The following is a 21,777-nucleotide window of genomic DNA, read 5'->3' as shown; positions in this document are numbered from 1 at the left end:
TTTGTTGTAAAAAGATTATTAAACTGTTTAACTAGGGTTTATACATAATTTCCATGACAGATTTCAAGATAAATCCTTTAATCTTACAACTGGAACTGTCCGTTTCAAACGATTATTAAACAGCAAGCAAACTATGCAAAAGCGGCAGTCCTCCGGTGCACTTATGCCGTGTTCCAGGCAATCCGTTACCCGCATTTTTCCAACCTTCTACCCATGACAGTGCAGTGGAGCGGCAGTCAAACCCGTGACTTCCCACCCGTGAACTCGTACTAGATCGACGTATACTCCCAGTTCCGAGTTCTGACGTCACATAGCCCGCGAAACAACAATGTCAGCCCCTACAGGTGCGGTGTTTATTGCAAGTGGTACACGGTGGGAAAATAGACTTTAGGATAATATAACGTTGTAATCAAAATAATAAACATGAGTCGTGGTTTGAAGTGGTGATTTACGGGCTCAAAAACCTGCCTGGAACGCAGCATTGGTGTCTGAATTCACTCACTCGTTTTCATTCACTCCTTCAAGTGAACTGTATGAGTGGACTAATATAGAAAGTAGTGAATAGGGTATAGGGGGCGATTTCGGATACAGCCCTAGTTTAATCAGGCGGGTATCGCATTGACAGGACAATCAGCCAATCAGTGATGAAGAGAACATAATAGGTGGGCATATTTGCAATGATAGGCCAATCATAGCTTGAGTTTTCGTATGTATCTCTCTCTCTCTCTCTCTCTCTCTCTCTCTCTCTCTCTCTCTCTCTCTCTTTATAGATTGGTGTCGCTTACTTGGAAAGAGAAGTAAACCATTAGATCGCATCATTATCTGTCTGAATTCACCGAAGGTCACTTTACAAGAAACAGCTTCACAAAACTATAAATAATATGCTTATGTATTCACTTACCCTATATAAAAGAAAATGTCCAGTCCTTATAATTTAATCTAATGTCAAAACAATGCACGTTTTTTTTTATCTCAGTGATTTATAGTGAGTTATAAACGTTGCAATTTTTCATGATAGTCAAAGATGATCCTGAACGTGTGTTAACCGCAAGAGAGCACATTAAACCCACATCATTTTTCTGAGGAGTTTCCTCACAAAATGTGATTCATAAGAACCGTGGATAGCAGCCAACTTTGAGAGGAAATGAGCATCACGCATTTCACTAGTACGATAATGATTCGCTTGCTTGTTATGGGTGAGTCACATTTCTTTTTCTCTATTTGACTTATTTTTTTACTCACTTAGTTTGGCCTCATTTTAAATAGCGTAAAGGGTCCTTAGAATTCCAATATTACCCAGCAGTGTGTTTTTTTTATCTATAATGTCTGTTTTTAGCGTTGACGCTTAATGTAGTCGCTGGCAGCGATGAACTCACCTTCGTCACCGCAAATTGCAGAGATGACATAACTTTGGAATGTAATTTCCGTCAAGACTGTCAGAAATACACATCTGTTACGTGGTACAAGGTGAGCCATGTCCATCTGTCAAATATCACATGATACACCACTGGTAGAAATCATATTCTGTTTGTCATGTTTACATTTGTTGATGCTGATTTGATGAACTGTCTGACCGCATGACTTGGGCCAAAATGTAGGCTGTAATTCGTTTATGGTTTATACAGGTAATTCGCACAGAATTAAAGAAACGCGAGACGCGATACAGTGTAATGCAGAAAAAAAGAAAGAAAGGAAGAAGAAGAAAACACTCATGTTTCTGTGCGTTTGCAAAAGACGTGAGACGCGCAACGTCAAACGTGTGTCTGGTGCACTTTTACATAAAAAGCAATGGAAAAGCAGTGCAGTGGAATCTAAAATGCGTTCTGTGAACAATCTTTAATGTCTGTGGTTTAAGCCGGAAACATTCTGACACACATTCATTTCCTTTACATCATATTTGTGTTAATTCTTTACTTACAGCCAACCTGTACATTCAGACAGTGAGAGTGACAAACATTATATATAACGAATAACAAACAATCAGGGATATATATATATATATAGGCTATGTATAATAATAATAATAGTATTAGACCGAATAATGGTCCCATTTTATGTAAGGCCTTAACTACTATGCACTTACATAAAAAATAAGTACATTGTAGTGACAGGTTTGGTGGTATGGGTTTAAGGGTGGGTCAAGGTGTAAGGGATGGGTCAACAGTGTAACTATTAACTTAAGATGTAATTATTAATTATATGCAGGCATTTTTTTAAAATATAAGTATATTGTAAAAATGTGTACACTATAAGGGCCTTTTCTCAAATGATTCATTTAAATGTAAGTACATAGTAGTTAACAGTGTTGGGGGTAACGCATTACAAGAAATGTGAGTTACGTAATCAGATTACTTTTTTTAAGTAACTAATAAAATAATAAAATGCATTACTTTTAAATTTACAAGAAAATATCTGAGTTACTTTATCAAATAAGTAATGCCAGTTACAGGCATTACAGGTGCAAAAACAGGCATTTTCTTCAGGACTGAGGCTTATTCATTTCACTTTTGATATGAAAAGGCCATTACAGTTGCCAAAAACATAACTTTGGTGTTTTTTTGTTATTAAAAAACAAATACGCAAACCTAGCTCAGGTGACAAAAAGCAACGCAAAAGTAATGTAACAATTAACACATGTAGCAATTAGTTACTTTTTCATAGAGTAACGCAATATTGTAAAGCATTACTTTTAAAAGTAACTTTCCCCAACGCTGGTAGTTAAGTTATTAAGTTATTCATGTACAATAATTCACATTCTCGGTGTGTGATAGTCTGTGTCCTAGATTAGCTGATTAGATTAGCTTTTTTTCTGTTTCTCAGAAATTAGAAATTTGATTTTATGTAATTGAGTGCCGAATTAGTAACTGAACCTCATTTTTTTTAAATAGTGAATGTGATTACAAAAGAAGCATATTTTGGTAGTACGTGGTTTCAGACATTTGGAGGAAAGGAAGTTGAGGTGAAATTTTTTCACAACCTTTTTAGTACTACAAATGCAGAACGATTTACAACCTTATATAAACTCAATATGCTTTCTTTTCTCGTTCTTTTTCCTTTTTTAAAGCTCTACAATAACAGCAGTGACAGATCTACAATGAGAATCCTCAGAAAGTCAGAAAATGTCATCCAGACGGTTAATCCCAACAATTCCATGTCGCTGGATGAAAATGCATCTTTGGTCTTAAGAAAAGTTGATCCTGCACATTCTGGGACCTACGAGTGTTTAATTAGAGCCAAAGCTGGAGGAATGAACTGTCAAAATCGGGTTACACTTAACATCTCAGGTATTTCATATATTAATAAACAATTGTGAAAATGAACAAATTAATATTTGGCATTATATGTGACCCTGGACCACAAAACCAGTCATTATGGTCAATTTTTTTGAAACTGAGAAAGCTGAAAAAATAGCTTTCCACTGATGTATGGTTTGTTAAGACAGGACAATATTTGGCGGAGATACAACTATTTGAAAATCTGGAATTGTTATGCAATTGAAATCCTGGAAAAATCTAAATATTGACAAAATCGCCTTTAAAGTTGTCCAAATGAAGTTCTTTGCTATGCACATTACTAATCAAGAATTAAGTTTTGATATATTTACAATAGGAAATTTACAAAATATCTTCATGGAACATTATCTTTACTTAATATCCTAATGATTTTTCCAATAAAAGAAAAATCAAACACTTTGACCCATACAATGTATTTTTGGCTTTTGCTACAAATATACTCGTGCTTAGGGCTGGGTATTGTGACCAATTTGGCAATTCGTTTCGATTCTTATTTTTATGGTTTCGATTCGATTCGATTTCGATTTCGATTCGATATCGATTAGCTATCAATATTTCATTTAAAATGTTAGTTTTGCAGACATGGGATCCATATTTTGATATAAATGCTGGTAACTGAAACTCTCCTACTTAAGTTTATTACTGAAATACACATCTGCATTAATAATAGGGTGCACACAGTTGTTTATTTTATTTTAAATGAACACTGTAACAAGAAGTCATAAATGTGCATCCATTGTACACCATGTAAACGAACTGCAAAATGCACATTACTGTAGAAAAATTAAAAGACTAAATGTGCAACAGTGAAATCTATTAAGAACTTCAAACAATTTAAAACGTTCAAAACAGGCCCATCATAAAGCCCTTGTCTGCGTATACAAAACATTCTAACTGTCCATAAAACTAACAGTTCTTAACTACAGCCTAATAATTTTTGATCACCAGATTTTTCTGCAAAAAAGCAGCTGATCAACATGTTCTGATCTGATCTAAGGCAGCTCCTTTGCGCTGTGATTAGATCACCAGCGGTTGAGAAAACTCTCTCAGCAGGAACACTAGCGACACCTTCAGGACGAGAGGTGAATATTCATATCCTCTTACGTGAAGCACGTGCATTAAGAATCGATTCGGGGATTTCCTGAATCGATATCCTTGCGTTAAACTGAAGATCGATTAAAATCGGAGAATCGATATTTTTTACCCAGCCCTACTCGTGCTACTTAAGACTTGTTTTGTGGTCCAGGTTCACATACGTTATATAGAGTGCTCTACGTGTTGGTTTAGTTTCCAGTGTCTAAATACACATGGCAGACAAGCAATATGGCGTTGTTTTAATCATTTATGTGCATAATTGACTTGTTGAAGGTCAGTGTTGCCCATTTGTCTCCATAGATTGCGTGTCAACAACTTCACCCATCATCTTTGATTTCTCCACCAACTTTATTAATGAATCATATGCAAACATAAGTTTCCCACTGCCTCGTGCGGATGACGCCTATTCAGTGCTCTTTGTCCTTTGTGTAGGACTGGCTGTGATTAAACTTGTCCTCAGTGCTGTTTGCATATGGGTAAGTATTTCTGAATGTAACTGATTTTGCTCATATCTTCTGAGCTTTTTGAATTATTTGAGTTAATGGTGGAGCATTAGATGTAGCTAAACACAGACAGGAAAGTAGCAAGTTTAAATGCCAAAGCTCTTAAGAGAACACTGAGCTGTTATTGTGAAAACAGTTTTCTTATAGCTTTATAAGTAATAACATGTTTCTGTACTCAGGTTTTCAAGGAGCTCAGTAAACTTGTAAGAAGAAGGCAGACTTAAGACCAACCACTGTTTGATATCACCTTGTGTGTTTGCGGAGTTTTCCCACTATATAATCTATATGGACATTGCTGACATTCTGCAAACCTGTAAAGACCATTTAATGGTTTAGTAATTTATCATTTTAATAATTAATCTGTGAATTTACCTGTGAATTTCATGCAACAGTCCCATGCGATAAAATGAGCTGATATTTTGCTGATTTTGACAAGGTAAAATATTGTTTTTTTTACACTACTATTGAGAATTTTTAACCAAAGTATATTAGAGACTTTTCATTAAGACCCTAAAAATGGGCATCCGATAACCCCTTTAACAATAACACAGCTTCCTACAATATTTAAATAAATATGCATTTAAACATGCTTTAAATATACCAGTAATAGGGTTAATGACCTAGTTTGAGCTTTTATAAAGATGTTTGTTTTCTCTTACGTGTGTGGGTGTTGTGTGTGAAAATTGGTTTGCTCGATGGGTGCAAAGTTTCGGAAAAAACGTCTCATGAGGTCATACCCATGAGAAAAACAAATGACAGATATAGGCCCTACTGTGCTTTTGGCCATGTAGTGTATTGCAAGGTTATCACTAAAGATTAAGGATACTTAGTGTATGAATTAGAGAACTTAGAGACAGTTTTATCAGACAGCTGTTAAAAACTGTATTGATACTGTAACTGAGGAACTGACTTGTGCTTCATATCCATTATAATTATTTCCAAAAATGACAATACTGTCAAGAATTACTCAACCATAAACCCACATGTTTAACATCTTAAAATAGGTTAAGGCTGTTTTACAGCAATAGAAAAAAAAAAAAAACTAGCAAACAAACAAACAAATAAAAAGTTCCCCAAAGAACCTTTCAGTGAACAGGTCCAAATGTATCAACCTTGAAAAAGCAGAAGCAACATAAAAGTGGTCTGTATTATATTCCAAGTCTTCTAAAGCATATGAGAACTTTATATAATGGACAGACATCATAAATCAAAATAATCATCATTACTCTTTTTCTCATCCCCACAAGAAAAACTACATATATTTACATAGATGCACTGTGCTTTTGGCCATAAAGTGTATTTGATGGTTAAGATTAGAATTAGTTAGGGAACTTAAAGTTCTGAGCATATATGTGTGAGATGGTTTGGACATTGCATGACCATCTGGGCATTACCTCTCTGCAACAGCAAAGAAATACATGGTGCCAAAATCACCTCTGGTAAAGCTTTAGAAATGAATCAGTTTGTCTGGTCCAGCTTGATATCATTGCACACAAGCAGGTGCTTTATGCAATGTGCTGAGAGGATCAGCAGCTGCCAGCTTTCCTTCCTTAGAAAAGTTAAAAACCACGCCTGAACAATTTCTGTTCCTGTATCTTCCATCTCAGTGAGGGGCCAGTTCTAAGAGCATTAAATCCCAGGACCGGTCCCTCTAAATCCACCTGCTCAGGCACTTTCCCCAGGTCATATTTATTAGAAACAAGGATTTCGCTGCCATAACAATTCATTGAGACCAGCATCATCTACAGATTACTCTGCTTGAGGAAATATCTCAGATTCAGTATGGCTTTACTGAAAGCATTTGCAACATTAGCTGTATTGTTATTAGTGCTCTAAAGTGTTTTACACCATTTTTTCTATAGCTCACACTTAGCAAAATCTACAGAAAAGATTATTAAATTGTTGGCCAGTAGATGGCTGTAAATTATAGGCTATGCATTCTAATGACTCAATTAGTGACTCAGTAGCTCCCTCTTCTGTTGACTGATTGCTGGTCTTAGTGTGAACGATACATCGATGGATGTTACACCAAAGAAAAAAAAAAGCCTTTGTGATTTTTACACACAACTTCACACAAGAACGTCATCTGAAACAACTTTCAAATTTTTTGACATCATCTAGATATTGCTAGTAAATCATTTGAACTAATACCCATTTTTTCAGAAAACGTCCTGCCAGGATTTCTAAATTGCCTAAAATGTCCTGGTTTTGGCTTTGTTTTCCTATTAGCCTACTTTCTACAGTTCTCATTCACTGGGCTAGCCTACATTTGCATTGCCACCTTATTCTTTAGCGCGAATATGGGCGAGACTTCCGATTCATTAGCCGAAGAATGTCCAGTAAAATAGTAGCCTATAAAACTGCACAACAATCCAGTGTGTTCATAATAAAGATAATACATTAATATGGACACACCAATTTGCAAAATATTGCAGCAAAATGAGCTGCTTTGTACAGCAAAAAAAAAAAGCTGGACGTGGTTGAGACCGGAGGCCATACCCATACAATTTACAAATGCCCGCGAAAAATAAGGATCTTGAAAAATAAAGTGGATGGATCCCACTTTTTGTACGCCACAAGTAGTAGATTATATACAATATCTGCTATTGGTTAAACTACTTCTCAGTTATTACCTTAAACAAATATGAAAACAAGCGGAAAAACAAAGCCAAAACCCGGACATTAGAAAGCTCGGTCAGACATGTCAGTGAAAAGAAGTATTGTCACCCAACATAAAGCTGTTCAGGTTTTGTTTTTAGCAAACCCACATTCGTGCAGATTCCATTCAGGTATGTTTCCTCCCAAAAATACAATTGTTCACTACATGTTTTCCAAATTGAATACGCTGTTCCGGCAAATTGAGGAAGGGTTCACAACAACTTTGAATCAGAAAATGAATTAGTTCCACAGAGCTCGAACCAGAAAGGCAACTAAGAGTTTAATTTGACGGGTTGCTTCCTTCTGAAGAGTAGAAAAAGAGATTTCGCATCTCAAAAATTTCCGAAAGCAGAGAACCGAGAGAGAAAGAGAATGTCAAGGACTGTTGAGCGCTGAACGAACTCGCCTTCTTTTCTGGGACAGTTTACATTAAAGTTTACATGAAAATTGTCGTCATCATCTTCAATTCATTTCTTCTGCAGAGGACAAAATAACACATTCTGAGGAATGCTGGTAACCAAACCACTTTGAGTGTCCGTGAGCTGATGTTTTTCCCAGGTACTATGTACGTTAATAATCACACTGAGATTTTCTCTCTAACGCGATTCTTCCATTAAGCTGCAGGGGGCCCCAAAACACACAGTAATGACTCATTCATATGCGTTCTCCAATATTTCTTTCCCGTTGAGAAGCTTTCAGATCACTGCCATAGGATTTCTGCCAACTCTCATGTGCTCAGTTACATTGCTGATGTGTGTACTGTAAGTACCCAGTGACCTTCCCCTAGCCATGCAATGGAGGTGGTGTTGTCTGTTAAAGGAACAGAATATCCAGAACAACACGTTAAGCATTTTGTTTCATTATTGACCCCTGTGGTTGTCAGTCGTACATTTGCTTTGGGGTTTGCATCATAGCATAATGGATACCAATTACACACGCTGAACTCCAAGACATCATGTGAATCACCGTGACTGGATGCAGCCCGCTCTCCCTTCAGGACTAACAATTAAGGTCCAGAAAGTGTGAAGGCAAGATCATTAGCGTCATTAGCTACTGGCCTCGTTGATAAGTGATAAACATTCCTGTCCTGTATTACGTTGTTGTTTTGCCCTCCAACTTTATTACTGATGGATTGTCTCTCGAGTCTCTGTTGGTATGTACACTAGCAGCCTTGAGGGTCGTTCAGGTTTCAAGTGTTTCTGTTTGACTGACAGAGCTCAGCACAAGCAATAGCAAGGACATGGGTTTGATTGATAACAGTATCTGCCAAAAAAAAAAAAACGTTCACAGGTGTTCTTTCTATTTATTTGGTATGTTTAAATGCATAACAGGCTAAGTTATAGTATGTGCCATTCATAAATTTCACATGATTTCATAGTGTAGTTCTTATAATACGCTTGGGGAAGAACATAGATTTTTAATTCAACCTTTAACTGCACATTGAACAGGTTTTCATATGATCCGATGTTTTATGAATTCTACTGTATGCTGCATTCATACAGGTAACCATTAACGGATCATTATGAAAGGACTTTGACCACTTTTTTATTTTATAGTTCATCTTTGAGCAACTCAGAAGTGATAAGTACATGGAGTTCTTTGTACTAAGACTTAACCTTGCAGTTTAAAGTTAAATGCTGATAACAGAATGCCACTCAAAAGCATTTGTGGTGAGAATGAGAAGGGAGAGGATTTCAATCTGATCTGAAAAGATCACACAGATCCACACACAAAAATATTTTTATAGAGACACAAACTGGCATTCATGCATGAAGAAACAGAGAACATATGCCAAGATTAAGCTAACATTTTATTTAAATTTTTTTGCAGATATTGGAGTTTGTGGCCACAGATACAAGTCAAGTGATAAGCTCATGCGCTTCAAGTGTTCATAAAGTGGCAAGCACAAATCTAAATACATTGCAGTGAGACTCAAGTCAGCTAAAAAAGCAGAATATCTAACTTTAACCACTAGGCACCCATAAAAAAGCTAAACTATGATGCTGGAATAAGAGGGATAAATAATCAGAGCTAATATGTAGGTAGTGCTCTGACACACAGTGAGGTTGTGCTTTGGGCGACCTGAGTTTGACTTCTAGTTTGTGGACTTTGATGTTGTCCACCTCTCTCTTTTACACTTCTGAATAAAAGGCAAAAACCTCAGATATGAGGGATATTTGGTGTTGGAACTGACATGTTTAGTTGGGTGTTGCCGTCTTAAGTCTCTGACAAAAAATTGGCGAGACCTCACTTACATTCCACCACTAAAAGGCAAAATTGTGGAAATTTGAGACTTTGACAGCTAAATAATCCTCATATGCTGACTGCAGAAGTAAGGCTGAGACAACTCAAAAAGACAGATAGACGTTTTTGATGTTAACAAGCAAGTTACCACTGACTGTTAGTAAGATTTCACTTTAGCAGCTTTGAACAGAGGCATTTACACACCAAAATGGAACACTGTCACAGATACCTAAAATATACTATATACACATTTTTCACATTTTTTTATTCACCTTATTTCTCATTGCAGAAGTACTCCTATGAGCGAGACTTCCACTTCATAAGCCGCTTTCGAGAAATAATGAGAAGAATAACAACATGCTGTAAACTGTAGAACTGTTTGCACTACAAACCAGTGTGTTCATTATTAAGATAATACATTAAGATGACATGGTAAGACACACCAATTTGCAATAGAGCTACAAATAGCTGGACGCGGATGAGACTAGAAGCCACATTTCACTAATTTTCACCTTTTCATAAAATGAAAATTTGATGATTTTCAAAATCAACTTTATTATTTGGTAATAAACACTTCATCTGCATGAACTGCATGAATTTGTTGATCATGTGATCCAACATCAATTGAGATGATCCAAAGTGCATATGCTTAATCCAATTTCATAATAAAATGTATCTCTTTTGTGTCATAAAGCAGTTACAAAGTGCCATAAGATTGTATAGGCTTCATTGAAAAAAACAATCAAGCAATCAGTGTCACTAATTAACTTTTTTAATTGTTACCTAAAAATAATGCAGAATTTCAAATATTTCATATTAATGTTATCATACTGTCTTTTTGTCAACCTGATCTCATGATAAAAATGTACCTGTGAAAACTTTTTGCAAGACATGAAACACGTAGCACCATGTGCATTTTTGACATATTTGTGGCATATGTGAAATGTCCACTGAGTGGCGCTAAAAGAGTGTTTTTCCCCCCTGAACAGATGAACGAACATATGGTATGTTTTATGTAACATTGGTTTTGTATGTGTCACCGCAGTTCTGACTTGAAATGTCCTTTGCGTGTCGCTATAACAGATGAGAAACACAGTGGCATTAATGTTCGTGACACATTCAATGTGAAATGTCCACTGAGTGGAGCTAAAAAAGTGTTCAGTTTTTTTCCCCAGAACAGATGAACGTACATATGGTACATTTTATGTGATGTTGCTTTTGTACATGTTAGCAGTTCTGACTTGAAATGTCCGTTCAGTGGTGCTATAACAGACATGAAACACGTAGCAGCACGTATGTTTTGTGACATATTCAATGTGAAATGTCCACTGAGTGGTACTAATAGAGTGTTTGTTTTTCCCCCAGAACAGATGAACATATGTTTGTGACGCTGGTTTTGTACGAGTCACTGCAGTTTTGACTTGAATTGTCCATTGAGTGGCGTTATAACAGACGCGAAACATGTAGCGGCATGTCTGTTTTGTGACATGTCCACTGAGTGGCGCTAAAAGAGTGTTTGGTTTTTTTCCCTAGAACAGATGAATATATGTTTGTGACGCTGGTTTTGTACGTGTCACCGCAGTTCTGACTTGAAATGTCCACTGAGTGGCGCTGAAAGAGTGTTTGTTTTTTTTCCCGGAACAGATGAACAAACATATGGTACGTTTTATGTGACGCTGGTTTTGTACATGTCACCACAGTTCTGACTTCAAATGTCTGTTGAGTGGCGCTATAACTCTAACTTGCTGTGACATTTTAAAATAACGTACCATCTGCACTACACCTAAACCTACCCGATAGTATGAACAAAAGCAATGTGACGTAAAAACGCAATCACAAGCATGCCATTTTAGCTTGTATTTCAATCTCTCATCTTTTAGCTCTTTCATCGTGATTTTTTCACATGATTCGTACCCAAGGATTCCACATCCTAAGACCAATTCCGTGGCAGTTAAGTTACCGAGCAAGCTTGTTACACCCGGTTTTGTGCACAAAAACGATTACAAGCGCTTGCTGTTTTACCGCCTCTAGTGTTGATTTCTGTTGGAAACCGCAGTGATATGTACTTATTGGTACGCATTTTGTGCCTTGCGAAAAAGTTCCCACAGGTACATTTGAGAAACATCATGAGAATAGGAAATTTTTGTTCTATATTTTGTTAAATCCTAAAACTGTTTAAATTCCAGTGCAGTTTCAGACTGTCAGACCCCGCTGCATAATGAATGCACATAATAGACACGATAATTGATCTGCCCTTTCAGCAAGCGATAGGTCACATTCAATCCACTCTCCAGTTCTCCGATTTTCTTGCAGAACCTGAGCTGATTGTGCTCGACAAATTTCCAGTCCAATTTTTTCTGAATGCTACGTGTCTGCTTTTGTCCTTATCCACATCTTGATATATAGCATCATTATGTCCTCCACGCTTTGGCAGCTTTCATCAAGGTAAACTTTTTCTTTGCCAATTCCTTTCAATAAGATGTTCATCTAAAGTGGAGGCTGACAGCCAAAACAGCAGAGTATCTCCTTAAAGGTCTTCCTCATTTCCAGACTGCGACAGGCGTAGATGAGGGGGTCAATCACAGAGTTGCACATGATGAGGACCAGATACGTGGTGAAGTGAGACATGTAGCAGAGGCAGAGTGGATGGTGCGGACAGGACACCAGCAGAATGAGGTGGAGGAAAAATGGCGCCCAGCAACACACAAACACGCCGAGGAGGATGGAGATTGTCACGGCTCCCTTCATGCAACTGCGTTGACGTGGAGCCGGGTTGCCAGCGGCTGCTGGGGGTAATGCTGCAATTCTTTGGACGTGAAGTCTGGCGAGAAGAAACATGTGCACGTAGAGAGTGGCCATAAGCACCAGCATGGCAAAGAACATTGTGATTAGACAAACAATCACGGTCTTGCTCTCAGAGTAAACGATGAAGACGATCCCACAAACCACGCACACCAACCAGATCGCAGCAATGGCCACTAGTGCTCTGCGTACGGTCACTATGCTGTGGTAGCGTAAGGCATAAAAAATCGTGACATAGCGGTCGATGGCGATCGCCAAGAGGTTGCAGATTGATGCCACGAGAGAAATGCAGATCATTGAATCAAACACATTGTCCATCAAACGCACAAAATGGTCACTAGCCACTAAAAGGCGACTGTTTAGTACAGCAATGACAATGGTCTCCAAAGAGTTCGAAACACTCACCAGCATGTCCGCGGCAGCCAGGCTGCACAGGAAAAAATACATCGGAGAGTGGAGGTTCTTGTTTTTGACCACGGCCAAAATGACCAGGATGTTCTCCAGAAGACTCACAATACCCAAGGTGAGAAAAACCTCCGCCTGGATCTGAACCTGCTCGCACAGCGCCCCTGCTGGAGGATCGACCGTGCTGCCATTTGGAGGCAAAGATGTGCTGTTTGCAGGTTTCTGCCCTTTAGAAAACTGCAGGTACGAGTCGTTCATCAGGATTTGTGGAGATAAAGAGATGGGGAAGAAGATAAGGGATGGAAGAAAAGAATGAAGAAAAAAAATTAAAGAGTAAAAAACTGATTTAGATGATGGGATAAATAACAATCAAGGAATCTGAAAGCTGCAGGTGTAGTCAACAAATCAGATGTTGCAGTTCTCCAGATGTTGGCTGGAAAAATGCTCTGCTGCTCCTCTGTTTGCTAGAGATGCTTCTGAGATGCTGTGTGATTCAGAGGCTCTGAGCAATCGGACTCTCTCACAGCCACTGGCTGTACGTCAGCAGATGCAGCCTCCGCCTGCTCTTTGTGTGTTTGCTCAAGATTTTAAATGAAAGATGTGGGTACGTACTCCCACAAACACACACATTCATAGTGCATGGCAACAGGCAGGTGCTTTCTGGGATCCAATTAGTAATTTATTTATTTTCAAAAGCTATTTGTCTTGCTTTAAGTTTTTATTAGCTTTTATTTTATTTTATATGAACCTTCTAATGCTCATACACTATGGGGCATAGATGTGTCATCTTTATATGTCATTGTGCTGACGAAATGATTAAAGAAAGTTGTGAAGTACTGTGTCTAGAGTCCTGATTTTTTTTTAACTTGACACTGCATCTTAAAAATGTAGTGTTCATGTACGAAACACCGAGCAAGGTTCAATAACATCCGTCGTCAATATGTAAATTTTTTCCATTTTGCAGAAATGTGTAGAGGCACGTATTTCTAATGTGCAGTAGAAAAATTGCAGTAAGGTAAATAAGTGTTAGATGTATATAGAGGCATGTATTTTCATGAGCCTGGGTTGTTTTTATGAGCAGTTTGGACTCTAATTCTGATGGCATCTATCCACCCATTGGTGAGCAAGAGAGGTTATGCTAAATTTCTTCAAATCTGTTCCAAATCAAATTTAAATTTTTTGGGTTAACTATTCCTTTAACTCCCTCAATATTTTGGGGGGAAAAACTGGGAGAGTTTATATTCATGCTTTTACATTAAAACCTTGTTTTGCAGTTTAATAATTAAAGTGGGTTAAAGTGTTAATAATAAAATACATAATTTTGTGAAGTGATTTTGTAATTACTTTATTTTGCATAGGCTTGTTTTGATAAAGAAATGTCCTTGCAGAACTGCACAGTCATTTTCTGCACTTGAGACTCTAATTCCATGCAACAGTATCAAGGGTAACTTATAAGCATTTTTTTTCTTTAATTGTGAAACCTTGAGAAGAGAAACGTTTTACAAGGCATGAAACACCACAAGACAAACTAGTCTATTTGAAGTGAATAATTGAGTCTGAGCATGTTTATTCCTGTGTGTGTGCGTATGTGTAAATGTGAAAAGGATTTTAGTGTGGGTCTGTGTGATGAGTCTATTCCCTCAGGATATTGATTGATTTTTTCACACCTCATCACCTGCTTCAGTGACTTTGTGAAAAGTTCTAGACCAGACTGTTTCACATCATGCTCGGTTCACACTCCAGCAGATAATCATTTATCAATACATCCCACTCCGTTTGGTGCCTTCTCAAGAAACGGCAAAAAAAAAAAAAAAAAAAAACAAGAACTAAATTTATCATTTTATCTAAGCGTAATTTATTGCCGACAAGAGATAAGAAGCATGTTAAATTGAAATGAATAAATAAACCTGACCATCAAACCAACACACAGTGATACAGTCATAAGTGGAGCTTGGCCATGAGATATGAATTCGTTTTTGACATTTTCTTTGTTTGTACATTTCCACTTGATAAATCAAGGACATACCAGCATCAACAACATCTGAATATGTAACTAACTGGAAGTCCAAGAGTACAACAGTGTCAGGGTTAAAGAATACTGCTGGTGTTTAAACACAGTTTTGTATTTCTGTAGTAAACTTACTTCAACATAGTGCACACTGGAGTAAGTTCACTATTGCCTGTGGAATACAAATTCAGATTCAAACGAAAATTAATCTCAGTGCTCGCCCCCTTCAATGCAACCCAACAAAGAGGTTCCCAAGTCACATTTTACCCCAATAATAATAATAGTAAAAATTATATATAGAAATTAAATTACATCTAAGACACTGTTTTCAAGTAAATTAAGCTAATTTGTATATTTAAGTATGTAATCACTGATAGCATTTGTTGCACACCCTAATAATTAATAACATTTTTAAATTATATCATTGTAAATACACTGAATAAGTGATGACCAAAAGACCAAAGTATTTTCTCACAATGCAGTAAACACCATCTTCACTTTAAAAATGCCTAGACGCTCTTTGTTTCTTACAATCCCCTCCACACACAGAGTTTTCATGCTCTTCCTTTAATAATAATTTTGTTTTGAAACCGCAGGCTTCAGAGTACACAGAAAACCTTGGACTTTTACTTTCAGTTTCTCATACCGTTTCGCTATTGAATGGTGGACGAATTGCTGGAAACTACAGAGGCGACAAAAATCACCTTGACATTAAAAGCAAAGAAAAAGCCATATACTGTAATTCTCAGCCCAATGTAAATTCCTGCTCATCATTGCATACCTGTCAGAACTAGCTGTAGCTGTGGGGAAGAATATAACCTTTGCTCAGGAGTCTATTCAAGTCTTAATCAAATCCCCTTGACTTGCACCTCTCTCTGACTCATATGGCGCACAGTAAAGCTTTTGTCTCCTGGGGATATGGAATAGTTCATACACAGGGCTCCTTTGGGGTTTTACTTATGCCCACAGTGCCATACTGTATAACAATATACCCACTCTCCAAAGATGTACTCGGTTTTGTAACTGGTACTTTGGAATTATAACGAAGCTTCAGAGTAACAGTTCACCCAAAAATGAACATTTGCCGAAAAATTTCCTCGCCCTCAGGCTTTTCAAAATGTAGATGAGTTTCTTCATCAGAACAGATTTGGAGAAATTTAGCATTACATTACTTGCTCACCAATGGTGCAGTGAATGGGTGCAGTCAGAAGGAGAGTTTCAACAGCTCATAAAAACATTATAATTATCCTTAAGTAACCCACTCCTAGTCCATCAATTACATCTTGTAAAGTAATGTTTTTATCAGCTGTTTGGACTCTCATTCTGACAGCACCCATTTACTATATCCATTGATGAACAAGAGATGTAATGGGTCATTCCGTGTCAAACCAACCAAATTTCAAAAACTTACCCGGCTCAATTTTTGATTTTGCTAATATTATTTTCTGAAGAAAGATAGACATGTATATTGAGGAAAGCCAAAATCTTTTTTGTAACTATTTTGTAAAGAAGGGTCAAAATGGCAATTTCCATCCTGAAATTCAGAACCAAATTGCAAGAGAGTAAAAATGACTTCAGATCGATGGCAGCATCATAATGTAATTTTTACACAGAGATTGGTATGTCTGTTAGTAAAATCTACTGACTTTAGCAATATGTTGCATTATGTGCCAACAGTGACATTCAAAAATGGTGGAACAGCACTTTTCAAGTTTTTTCTCCAAAGTTTGCATGCCTGTAACTCAGCAGTATTAAAGATATCTTAATGCCCTTTAAGATATTGGGTCTTAACAAACTTTCCTTTTAGCATCTTCATGTTTAAGGCACTGTATGGTTCATTTTCAGAGATATTGGAATTTCAATATGGCTCCAGGAGTAAATCCTTAAATTACACATTTTCAGTAATCAAAAACCAAATATGGGCCATTTTGCAAAAATATGATGCTTCTTTTCTTTTAAAGAAGAATGTCTGAAGAACAAATATTGTTGAAACTAGAGATGTACACTCTTAAAAATAAAGGTGCTTCACGATGCCATAGAAGAATCTTTTTTGTCCAAATGGCTCCATAAAGAACCCCGAACATTTGAAGAATCTTTCAGAACTTTCAAAGGTTCTTTGTGACGAAAGAAGGTTCTTCAGATTTTAAAAAGGTAATAAAGAGATGGTTCTTTAAAGAACCTTTGACTGAATGGTTCATTGTGGACAGGGGCGCCGCTCGCAATTTTGGGCCCTATGACAAAATATGAGGTTGGGCCCCCCCCTACCATACCAAAGCAGGTCTCTGGGGGCCCCTAAAATGCGTGGGCCCTTAGAATTGTCCTAACTTTCCCCCCCTTAGCGGCGCCCCTGATTGTGGAACCAAAAATGGTTCTTCTCTGGCATAGGTGTGAAGAGCCTTTTAAGGCACCTTTATTTTTAAAGAGTGTACCTTGTTTCCGTCTGTCAAAACAACAGCATTGAACATACATGTTTGAGTGCCATAAATATTATTTTTTCAAAGTTTGAGTGCCTATTACTCAAGCAGTATTGACAATAACAAAATATGATTCTAGTTCTTAATAAACTGTTCTTTCAGAATCTTCATTTTCAAGGCCCTACATCGCTCAGTCCCAGGGATATGGAGACCTCAATGAGGCTTTATTTTCCAGATTGTTAAATATAAGCCATTTTCAGTGGTTGAAAACCAAATGCTGGCCACTTTGTAAGCTTATTGTATTGAAAAAAGCTGAATTTTGACCCCCCCTCTACAAAACAGTGGATTACTCAAAATCAAAATTTTATGCCAGCGACTGCAAATTTCTCCAAATCTGAGATGAAGTAACTAACTCATCTACATTTTAGATGGCCTGATGAAGAGTATGTTTAAGGACATATTTATTTTTAGGTTAACTATTCCTGTGGCTTATTTTCATTGAGTGTTTTTAAAGCTGAATAGCTTCATCAAATGAGACCAATTTCCTTGTTTTCATACATGCACGCTTCCACTGTTAAAGCTATTGAGAATTACTGTGCATAATTTCTGCAGTCAAAGGCATAATTTTCTAGAGGACGGATTTCACTAAGATCCTTCTGACATTACCCATATTACATAATTTCACAATATTAACGCGCTCTGACAGCTGTCGCGTCATTTCATAAGAAGATTAGCTGTGGCTATTTACCTGCAATGTCTGCATCATTTTAATCACATTTACTCTGGGTAATAAAACAGCACTGTAAAAAGTGAACAGTTGGATCAACTCAAAAAATTACTTCAATTGGTAACCCCTAAAAAAATTAAGTTGATTAAGTTGTGGTCAATCACACTTAAATAATCTTAGTTCAATCAATTTAAATTTTTTAGGTGTTACCAATTGAAGTAATTTTTTTAAGTTGATCCAACTGTTCACTTTTTACAGTGAGCAACAACACTATTTAATATTACAAGAATTAAAAACGCTTCACTAAATATAAAACATTTAGGCTAAAAGTACACTTGTATGTTCGTAAGTGTATAAAATGTATTTGTCAATAAACATAAAATGATGGAGTGTTGCAGAGTGTTTTTGCTAATACAGTGCCACGGTATTTCAAACCCTAAAAAATTGACTTTACAAAGTTTTTACATAAAGTCTAAAACATATGTGGGTGTATTTAACAGTTTCTTCACATTATTAGTTAGTTCCATGACCCTTGCTCTGTGCCCACACAAAAACCTGCAAAAATACAGATCCAGATAGACTTTGTTAAATGTTCTTTGTGAATTAAAGCCGCTTGAGACATTGTTCATACACAAATCACCTTTTGTTTAAAAAAACATTTAAGTCGTTTAAGCAGCAGTGCATGTGCTTTATTCAGTTATAGTTATGAACTATCCAACAATGAAATGTACAATAGTTCTGATGTTTTTTCCTTATACTTGCATACTAAATTTAGCCATCTGGATCAAATTTCTCAAGCAGTTTTATTTTAATAAGGACATATCACTTATGGGAGATCAGACAGTGTTGATCATTTGTCCACTAGAGGGTGTAAGTGCAGTACATGGGGCAAATGTGAATTTGTCATTAAAATTGAGCACCAGACTCTAACCATTCATTTTAAAGACCAGTGTTGTTTTAGTATTATTGATATACAATAATAGTTTTTTTGTTTGTTAATATTTTGAATTACATTTTGCCTTTATATATTAATTTTAATTCTAGTAAGTTTTAGTTTTAAGTTTTGTCATTTTAGTCAATAGTTTTTTATACAAATGTATTTAGTTTTAGCTATTTTAATGTTTCAACAACAAATTCATGTTTCATGGTTTTAGTTTTAGTTAACGATAATAATAGACAACAAATGTAATAAAAGTTGCAGACCACATATCATAATAATGCCCGAGGATGCATAACCTGATCTTAAATATGACCTATTTTTATATCTCATGAGTAAAAGAGAATTGTCATATGTGCCCTTTAGAGCAAAATAGATGTCGATCTGTGTAAATATGAAGAGAGCTGTGACAGTGACATTTAAATAAAATGTCATTGTTTTTCGAAGAAAGTGACGCAAACATGAAATGGAATCATATTTTTCCTCCTCTTCTCATCTGTTTTTCTCCACATTGGCTGTCTTGTCAGGTTTTTTATATTCCTAATCAAACAAATGATACTTGCTAGAAGGGTCTTTGTAGCTTAATAAGAGAAGATTATGATGGTCTATAATCGAAAATTCAGCACATCCTCTTCACCTAGGTTTTTCTGCAGCACATATTCACTTCTAAGAGCTTCTAAGAAAAATGTTTCTTTTTCTCTTGCACTCAAATTTATTTTTACTTTCAGATTTAGTCCATGCAGGTCTCATGGATATACTCACATGTGCAGCTTACATATGCTGTTTTGTAATGTTTTGCACTGTCTGTCATGTAACTGTGTGTTTGTTGTTGCTTATGTTTTGGTGGCAAATGATGAGGATGCAATATTAGATTAAAGCAATAAGATTTCGCTATATGGAAAGAAACATTTCTCATAATTCCAAACAGCATTTATCATTCATTTAGTAATCATATACCAGGAGACTATACAATATAATAATAATAATAATAAAAAAAAACAGACAGTGAGACAAAGCTTTGAGGCTCAGCTGATATAAATGAGATGAGAACTCACTCTGCAATTGCTGGTCATCTTAACAGAATCATAAAGGATGAAAAATATGAATGTTTGTGAAAAAGCCTTGAAGCGGATTATTTTTTCATGTAAAATAAAGAATTCAGCTTATTATGCACACATCAGCTATCTGTAGGTTGATTCCCTAAAAAGTGAAAAGCACTGTTCTATTCAAATATATTAATATATTCTAATATATTTTGAAAGATGTTTATTCAAGTGATGGCAGAGCTGAATTTTCAGCATCCATTAGTCTTCAGTGTCAGCTGATCTTTCAAAAAAATCATTCTAATATGCTGATCTAATGCTCAACTAACAATTCTTCTTACCAATGTTGAAAGTGATAATTTGCAGTTAATCATTTAGGGTTTAAACGAAAACATGCACACTCCACCAGACGGTTACTGATGTATTCCCAGGGGAAGGACAACCTTTTTAGCTAATAAATACTCCTATAGTCAATAATCTATGTAGCAACAGAGAAAATCAGTAATCAATTGTGTATTTAGTTCATTGTAACCCATCTGACTTTGAAACACATGACACACAGGAAATCTGAATCTTTTTTATGCAAAACTGCTGCAAACAGGAGCTGCGTCAGCTGAAATAAGCATTTTCTTTTATAAATGACAGGGTCAGACAGTTTATTTGTGCTGGTGGCAGGATGCCATTTTACCCTGCAAGGAATATAAGTGGACTAAATTAAAAAATGTGTGTATTCTGGAAGCCATTATCAGAATGACGTGAGAGCCCCGGTAACAGAGGTTTGGGTCAGTGTGTGTTTCCAGGGAACGAGTATTAAATTAAGATTTATACATGTTTCATTCACTGAAAAAATGAATCAAACTTCTTCCTCTCTACACCATGGCTTTTATCATTAATGAAAAGAACTCACAAAGTGAAAACCTTATGCAATCAAACCTTAAAGCTCACAAAATCTGAGCTAGTTCTCAGAATTCCAGTATTTCGTAGTTATATTGCTTCGTATTTTTTTTATTTATGTACATTAGGGTGTTTTATGTTACATTTTATGATGTTTGGTTAATGTTTACTGCATTCATTTAGCTTTGTGTGTTACTGATTTGTCTTTTTTGTATTTGCACTGCTTTTACAATATACAAATATCATTCACGGTTTAGGTTTAGGTCAATGTAATGAACTTTGATTCATCACGTGGTTGTTTTAAAGCACCTGCACTGTTATGAGAGTTATTATCAGTACATTTTAAGGGGCCAAAACAGATTTGGTTAAGTAGGTTAGTACTAATTTTAATAGTTGAATGAAATACAGCCACTAAAATACCATCTAATAGTGTTTGAAATGCTGTCAGCATCTATTTATCTATTTTAAATTCATGATAACCACAGCTAGCAATATTTTACCTTAAAATGTGTGTTTTTTTTTTCAGTGTAGCTATAGTTAAGCAAACCAGAAAAAAATATCAGAGGCCACAGGGACTGTTCTGAGTATAATAAAATTTCAAAATCAAAAATAATAGCCCAGTAGTCTAACTAAAAGTAGTCAAGGTAAAACTATGTAGCCTAGTATTATACCTAAGTGGAAACCAAAATACAAATATATCACACTGATATTGCGATAATTATTCTGCATCACACTATACATCTCAAGAAACACG

General features: G+C 36.2%; 1 protein-coding gene across 1 annotated transcript; it reads right to left on the bottom strand.

Moving 5' to 3' along the window:
• Positions 1-11,861: 11,861 nt before the first annotated feature.
• LOC141286831 (melanocortin receptor 3-like) lies at positions 11,862-13,258 on the bottom strand. The gene has a single exon (XM_073818939.1). The coding sequence runs from the start codon at positions 13,256-13,258 to the stop codon at positions 12,281-12,283; it is 978 nt and encodes a 325-aa protein (XP_073675040.1). The 3' UTR covers positions 11,862-12,280.
• Between the last annotated feature and the right edge of the window lie 8,519 nt (positions 13,259-21,777).

Source organism: Garra rufa, chromosome 15 (genome assembly GCF_049309525.1).
Source record: "Garra rufa chromosome 15, GarRuf1.0, whole genome shotgun sequence".
Lineage (NCBI taxonomy): Eukaryota > Metazoa > Chordata > Actinopteri > Cypriniformes > Cyprinidae > Garra > Garra rufa.
Note: the sequence above shows the minus strand (reverse complement) of the source record. Positions and strands in the feature narration are given on the sequence as shown.

What these genes read in the sequence shown, in the direction of transcription:
- LOC141286831 (XM_073818939.1), bottom strand. Translation starts at nt 13,258, where the DNA reads ATGAACGACTCGTACCTGCAGTTTTCTAAAGGGCAGAAACCTGCAAAC.